Here is an 8,364-nt window from a genome sequence, read left to right as displayed (position 1 = left end):
TACACATTCTTCAATAGATTTATTTATAGTTTGACAATAATTTATTTGTTGTATGCTCACACACAAAACATGGTCAATATATTCTTCTTCTGACTACATTATTTCATCTTTCAATAAATTAATTTGTTTTATAATACATCATTGATTCTTCACTATTTCTCATGAATTTATGTCTCCACCCGAAAGAAAATGTCCTAATTCAATATTATATTGCATTCTTGTATGATATTCTCTGGGATTAGCAGTAAAAAGTTATCTATTCACAATATCAGAATTGGAGTTACAATTGAGTCTGAACACATAGTGCTTGAATGGCATTGATAATTTATTAAAGCATAGACTGTACATTCACAGAGGTCTGTGTTATTGCATCACTATGGAAACACTAGCATTGCGTATGCAGCATCACGCCTCGTTTTCGCAGTCCGTGCGGTTCGCATTCTCTGGCCAGTCGCAGATATTCTTCTCTATGTTGAACACTGTTCCGGGTTCACACGTGAAGAGGACTGGATCACCATACACACAGCGATAGTACTAAAACAGAATACAAAGAAAAGACATACAGAATCAGAATAATAACTAGAGCCCGGATGTTTGGCAAAATGGATCCTATTTCTAGAATTACATATATAAAAGTTGTATAGATCTAAATGCGTTTCGATGTATTTAGGAATGATAGGATCACTTTTTATTTTGCATATTTTTTCTTTTGCTGCCTTTTATTATTTATTTATTTGTTTATATATGTATTTATCTATGTATTTATCTATCTACGTATCTACCTACCTAAGGATTTAAATATATATTTATTTATCTATATATTTATTTATCTATTTATTTATTTTCTTATTATTTATTTACTTATTTATTTACTTTTTAAAGTTATTCTTAAAATCAACATTTTAATTGCCTTCAATTTACCATTCTAATGTGCAAGTTTAATATTAATCATTCGACAGTTCTAACTCTTTACAGTACTTATTTTATTATTCAGGCGGAAATACCAGTACGATTAAAATCTCTTCCGACCACCCAAATGCTCTAAACTCTGGCTTACAGGGATTTAAACAAATCTGCAAAATAATTTAATGTGATACTACAGTACATGAATTGTGGCAGACAGAAGTCCGTCTACAATGGCTTGCTTCAAACAAGCTCCAGTTACGTCAATTGATTTAGATCGATATTTTTCATTGATGAAAACTGTTCTATCCGATATCAGAAAATCTAAACGTGAACTTTGTGATAATGAGAAAATAATATCAGCGTGTGTTGCGTGAATATCGCATTTTGTCTGATAAAATATATTATGTTTCTTTCTTGGCTGTCTATTTTAAGTATTATAAATGCCTAAACATCTGTACTGTAATGATTATGATAATGTATCATACTGAAAAGGGAAATCGCAGATAATCGGCACATTATCCATGAAAAATCTCCAGAAACCGTCGTCTGACTATCACTACACTCCCTTGATCGCCAGATTAATTTATCTATTGCAATTTTTATTCATATTTTCATTTTTATTATTTTATTACATTCCATTTGTGGTATTTTTCTTGTTTCCCCTCCTAACTATTTGTAGGCCTATTGATTGAATTACTTATGGTGTAATCCAGATAATAGATATGTATTTTACCTTTTTTTTATTGTGTGTGATACTTTGTAATATGTTTTCACGCTTCGTTTAATTTATCTTTTTGAATAAGCCTATCTTATACTGTATTATGTATTTGTGTCCTAGCGGAGCGTAAAAGAAGGCTCTATGGCCTTAACTGCACCAGTATAAATAAATAAATAAATAAATAAATAAATAAATAAATAAATAAATAAATAAATAAATAAATAAATAAGTGGGTGCATGGATGGATGGATGGATGGATGGATGGGTGGGGGTGTATGGATAAGTATGTCTATATAATGTGATAATTGTAGAAGAAAACAAACGGATAAATAACGAATACACTAATGATGTTTCAATAACCTTTTTTTATGATACGAAATACTGAAAATTATTCTCTTTAAATTTGCAATTGAATTTCCACAAAATAATAAATTTATCTTCTCATTACACAGGGTGGATGGTAACTTCTGCATCAAAATGAAACTGGTAATAAATTGATCATGAGGAGAGATTTAAAAAACTCTAAATAAGTTTTTTTCTCTAACATCCACCGTTTTAGAGGAAATCGTTATGTTTCTAAGAAGCATTTGACAACATCACGGCTACTGCAATAACTCTCGCAAACGCGGCCTGCACTCCTTACCTTCCTCTCCCCCTCTGCTGTAATCAGTCAATGCACTCGATAGTGCGCTACGTTCCAAGATTTATTTTAACTTTTTTTTTTCGCAATTATTCAATTTAAATTCATGGCTAAACGATTTAATAAAAAAAAGATTCAACAAATTAACTGTTCAGATTATTTTTACCTATCTTGTTGTATAGCAATCAACCATTTCTCTCAAGTCATTACCGGAATAGAGCGCTACAAACATTGGGCAAAGACTATTTTTTTCCTGCTTAACGGTTCTTCATCGAAGGAAAAGTGTAATAAAAGCTTTTTTTTTTTTATATTTAACATGTAGAATAACCTTTTACATTTTGGTGCATCGTTCCCGTTCCATTCTGTATAATCAGGTAGTGAAACAAAATGACAAAGAACTTTCACTGTTAATTGATTATGAGTAACTGAAGTTTCAAGATTTAAATAATCTTTCTTCCCATATCTATTAAGTGACTAATTACAATTGAATTTGTCCCGCTTTCCGGGTTATTGTTCTGTTCTGCTTAGTATCTGCTTTCTTAGTTCTGACAACATTACTTCTCATAACGTAGCAATTCTTCCTACCTTGTTACATTCGGGAGCTGGAAGGAAGTCGGCATTGGCATTACTGCAGTCGATAGTGGAACTGGGGGTGGTTGGGGTAGTCGGTGTGGAGTTGGTACCCGTGCCTGGGTCCTCAGTCGGTGGCTTTGAGCTGGTGGTGGTGGTACCGGTAGTGGTGGTGGTACTGGTGGTTGTACTCGTGGTCCCCGAGTCTCCGGATGGTGTGGTGCTTGGTGGTCTATCCCACTCAGGCTGCAACATTAATTTTCGCCTTTATGACCATTTGAATTTCCCTATGTTATGCTTTACTGTCAGCAGCATCATTAACGACAAACTTCAGGCACGTTGCGTCATTGCATGTGTTTTTCAATTGACGTTAACTAGTGAGAACCATAGCGAGACAGATTCGATAACAAACAATCATGATTCGTAACTCATCAAACCCTGCGAAGTTTTCAATTTCATTTTTCACACATAATCTTAAGAGTATATAATAATAATAATAATAATAATAATAATAATAATAATAATAATAATAACAATAACATCAGGATATAGTTTCACTCTACTCTCTTTCTCTCTCTCTTTCTCTGTATCTCTCTTGCTCGCCTGAAGACTTAAGTAGAACCAATGTTCGAAATTCTGTGAAGTCTTATTCATCACCAGCAATGGAAATAGTTCAAACAAATGGATCCATCTTCAACTATCAAAATAGTCCCACAAACAGCAATGCAATTCATGAACACGACTTGGAAGAAAAGTATCCACTGGAAGTTTTCATTCCTTATTTTGCCTGGTTGAATTTTTTTTAAATGCAACATTTCATAGAATTGTAAACTATATATTCATTTTCTAATATCACAAGCACAAGTAAATATACATAAAAAACTCTTTAATAATAACATAGTCACGTTACTCGCACTTACCCTTGGAGTAGTAGAGACGTGAGGTGTGGGCACTACGTAGCCTTTCATGTTGTCGTTCAGGATTGTGATGAGCTGGTTCTTTGGACCACATAGGCCGTGGAAGTCGTCCATGTCGATGGCCCAGGTCATAGCTCCCAAGTAACCCTTCTCCTTGATGAAGTCCATCTTGATCTGGACGCTCTTGGGGTCCTCGTAGCCGACCCATTGCGTGCCTGCAACAGTGTGTTTATTTAAGAACTCCGAGTTTAAAGTAAATAATATTTTGTATTATGTATTGAAACGTTCTATCGGTATACTTGTCTATAGAATTCAGAACTTTAATTCTTTATATGATTATTAGAAAGTGTAAGTAACAAAATAGGATTTTTGGTTCAGCCAGATTCTGATTGAAGTCCGTAATAATTTATTCATCCAAGCAAGCAGAGGACGAACTGTGTTTTATGAAGGCTCTTTTAAATTGTTAATCAACACAAACTCTAATAACTTCACAATAACTCCAATCTAATTTAACATCTATACCATAATCCAGAATTTTCTGACTGAAGTACGTAGTAAATTCTTTGACATGTGTGCAAGCCGAATCGCATGCATACTACTGTTGTGTTTAGATAGCTTGGCCTGTCATAACATTCTGCGCAGTAAACCAGGCAAGTCCATTAGTTACTGCTAATGAAAAAAAAAGAGTGTATGGGTTAGTTTCTGTGCAGCTCCTGTAAAGTTCACTTCTTTACCTTGTGCAAATGCATAATATACTAACTATTGCGAAAAAAAATTTGTATCGAAATGAAACCAATAAAGACATTGTAGTTTACTTCATTGTGTGTGGAAGAGTGAAAGGATAAGACTGTGTTGTGTTGAGTACGAGTGTTTAGATAGCAGTGAATGAAAGAACTGTGATCGCCCATGGGGCGCAGGCACGTGACCAATGTTTTTCAACATAGCTATAACTTACGTCAGCATGCTTGCAGTTCTCCTCTTTCCCCTTCTGTCCCACTGAATATGCTGAGCAACTGATTCACTCCACATCACCCCTACTCAAATGTTCGTGCATAAAACCGGCCAAGCTATCTAAACACAACAGTACATACTTTTCCGACAACATTTTTCTCCATCCGATCAATTGATATTACTTCTGGCTTGCCATACCATAAAATTACTGACATTGAATGATCTCAGTGATTTAGAAATATCGTTCTCAATGTATTTCAGTTAGTAGACCTTACGATGACTACTGATCAGGAGTCGAATCCCGGCGATGTTGGTGTCGTATTTATGGTGAAAACAGCCACGTTCTCTGAGAATTTTTCTCGGGATTCTCCCGTTTCCCTCCGTAACTCCACCGTCATTCTCAATTTCATTATTCATTGTCATCATTATAGTACCATTATTCAAAACGGTGCCGGCATGATGTAGTATTGTGACTGGCGTACAGTTTAAAGAGTCATAATATGCTTCCGGGGTGGTGGAGGGCAATGTAATGGAACTACTTCTGAAAAGGAAGACGTGTAGGCCTAAACTGAATCGAAAGATAGCATCACTTAACTAAGTCACGTTATATACAAGAGTTCGACCATTCGGACTTAAACATCCATCCTATGAAAAAGTAAGGAGCAATAAGAACACGAGAGGCTGCAGTGCTAACCTTCGAGTAGTGGTGTATTTCTAAACAAAAAAATGCACTGATTCTGGGATTTCGGTAGAATCGATAGTAGTCATCATCATCATCATCATCATCATCATCATCATCATCATCATCATCATCATCATCATCATCACCATTTCCGCAGAAATCTTATGGAATGTCAGACGAAATACATGGGTTCAAATCTAGATAAAGAAATTGTTAGGTCTGTGGAGTAGACCCCATTATGGAATTGTTAAAATATTAATAAAATATGATTTCCTAAATACAAAATTTGACGATAAGTTGATATGAAAATAATGAAAGCCTCCTGGCCTCGAAAAATAATACTCTGGCCCCGCTATGCCTGAAATATACTCCTGCATTCGGGCCCTTCCTCTATAATAATGGAAAACGCAACTTTTCTAATTACCTGCATATATTTATGGAATCTTAAACTTTGACTTATTTTACATTTTATTCAAACTTTCATAATTATTTCGAATTCCATTAAGTATTCCTCAATATTATTTCATGTAAATTATCAAATTTAATACGTCACATAATACTTTTCTAGTAGAGAACTTAAAATTACCAATATAGTAAAAAAAGTTTGCTAATATAAATTTTTTCCTATCAACACGATATTATTTTATGAGTAGGCCTAACTCCTCTCAAAGCAAATGTTGTAGAAAAATGGTGTTGAATCGTGCACGCTGAGAAAACTAGGTAGGGAACAGATAAAATAATACTGGGAAATATGAAAATGTTTGTACTAAGAAATATTTGGAGGAGAACCGTATTAAATGAAATAAGATGACAAGGGTTATTCCCGAGATAAATTGATCGGAAAGTCGCAGAAGCCTCACATAGCAGTGACATAAGAAGCCCCGTATTTACTTTTCGAGTACACAAGTTTGAGGAAATAAGTTTCGGGAGTTGTTGTCCTTGTTACGATGCTGCAATATGATTTAGTACAAATTAATTAATTTTATAAATCATGATAAAATTCTCGCAGAACGGATATATCTATGTTAAAATTTGTACTGATGAAATTCGATATAGTTATTATTTAATTTTGAGATTCATTAAGGTGTACGAAACTTACCTTGGTAGGCGTAAGGGCACTTTCCAATGTCATCGAACTTTTGTACCCATTGACTGTCATTTGCTTGGAGAGCTGTGCAGATCTGAAACAGAAAGTTTGATATTTGTAAGGCTTTGTCTATTTATTATTTTAATTAATTAAAGTATTTTCCGGTGAATTTGGTGATTCCATCCATCCTTTCTTTAACTTATAATCTAGTCGAGGGCAATGGATTTCTCGGACAAAGAATCCTAAGTATGTCTTCCTTCGAAAGGTAAGTAAAACTTTTTTTTTTATTCAAAAGGATTATTTTCTCAACTTTTTTATAGAAAAGTGAATTTTCAGATATAGGCCTATTTATTTAGTAGCCTTACAGGTACTGAAACAATGTTTTCTTAAATGTAATAAACCGTAAATATGTATTACTGAAGATAGTGTATTACAAATTTTGAAAATATTCGCATGGAAAATGTTTTTAAGGAAATGAATTAACAAAGCAACTACTGTTACATCATAAGCAAAAGATATGTGTCTATATGTTGTAGAAATGTCAGCTCTATAGCTTCAGCAGGTTTCGAGAAAATAATTTAATATTCTGATGATAGGAAGTTGCTCACCAATTTCACCTTAAAGGCATAATGCGATAAGAGTTTTGTTATAGAATATTAGTTACACTTAAAACATAAACAATACTAGGTAACTTTGCTTTGTACTATAATATTGTTTTCATTAGTTCATTGATTACTTTTATAAGGCTAAAGATACCATCAATATCAATTCCAACCTCACATGTCATACTGAATTTCTTTTTTTTTGGGGGGGGGGGGATATCACTTTCTTTATGAATGATGTGTTTCATCCACTTAGCACAGTATAGTTGTACTACTATGGAATTTATATGAATATTTCTTCTTAACTTTTTATTATGTTATTAACGTTTAAAACACAACTGCAGTATTAAGAAATTGGTGTTAGTACTTTTGTTTTACAGGAAGAAGCCGTATAAAAACAACGACAAAATTTCACGTTCCGTTTAAAGTTTGTGCACTATTTTCTTAATCCAACAGGCTGCTCATTTCTCCTTCCATACCTAGAGCTTGATGCCCGCGCACAATGCCAAGGTTAGAAAAATGCGCTTGCTTTGACATCATTGTCATAATGTATAGGCCTACTTGGTCGCATGTGCCTCTCACCTCGTAGTAGGCGAGGAAGCCCTTGGCGCCGGTGTAGGGACCGGCGTCGCCGCCGCCCGCCTCCTTGTTGATGTAGGTACCGATGTCGTAGTTGTTGTTGCCAAGACTCAGCGTGAAGGTACGTCCATAGAACGGGATTCCAACGACCAGCTTGTCGGGAGGGCAGCCCATGTCCACCCACAGCTGGAGTCCATCGTTCTGGAATCAGAATCGTACAGTTGAACCGTCAGCAAGTTCAAATTACTTCATAATATATGGGTTACACCAGAGGTCTGCATCGGACTTTTTCGCTCGAGCGCCAAGTAGTTCATAGCATAATCCGATAGGTAGCGCACATGCATGATGGGTAAAATTGTCACGAGCGATAAATCCTCGAAAGGTATAAGCCGAGCATTAGACATTCGTTTTTGTTACAGTGATGAACTGTGTAATAACATCATAGATGTTTATCATTTCAAAACTTTGGAGTGTTTAACTAACCTCTCCATAGTACAACTACAAAACTTGCTTTAAAATGTAATATAGCCTAAATTTTATAGGTAAATGTTTTTTTTTTTTTTCCCCCACACAGGAGTGATTTTATTTTTGCCACATCTGATAGATGTTATTGGATGTAAATGTAATTATTATAAACGGAGAACACAATCACGATAATGCAAGAACTGTATCAAGTTGTCTAGTAGTAATAATAATAATAATAATAATAATA

At 34.6% G+C, this 8,364-nt stretch overlaps 1 protein-coding gene across 1 annotated transcript in view; it reads right to left on the bottom strand.

The window, feature by feature from the left end:
* Positions 1-304: 304 nt before the first annotated feature.
* LOC138709280 (endochitinase-like) overlaps positions 305-8,364 on the bottom strand; it is a 35,934-nt gene continuing 27,874 nt past the window's right edge. The window contains exons 7-11 of the mRNA XM_069839933.1: positions 7,656-7,853; positions 6,484-6,565; positions 3,755-3,966; positions 2,850-3,080; positions 305-534 (exon numbers count right to left, since the gene is read on the bottom strand). Of these exons, the coding sequence (XP_069696034.1) occupies positions 406-534; positions 2,850-3,080; positions 3,755-3,966; positions 6,484-6,565; positions 7,656-7,853 (852 nt within the window). The 3' untranslated portion in view covers positions 305-405. The remainder of the gene's footprint in view (positions 535-2,849; positions 3,081-3,754; positions 3,967-6,483; positions 6,566-7,655; positions 7,854-8,364) is intronic.

The sequence above is a fragment of the Periplaneta americana genome, chromosome 11 (assembly GCF_040183065.1).
Source record: "Periplaneta americana isolate PAMFEO1 chromosome 11, P.americana_PAMFEO1_priV1, whole genome shotgun sequence".
Taxonomy (NCBI): domain Eukaryota; kingdom Metazoa; phylum Arthropoda; class Insecta; order Blattodea; family Blattidae; genus Periplaneta; species Periplaneta americana.
Note: the sequence above shows the minus strand (reverse complement) of the source record. Positions and strands in the feature narration are given on the sequence as shown.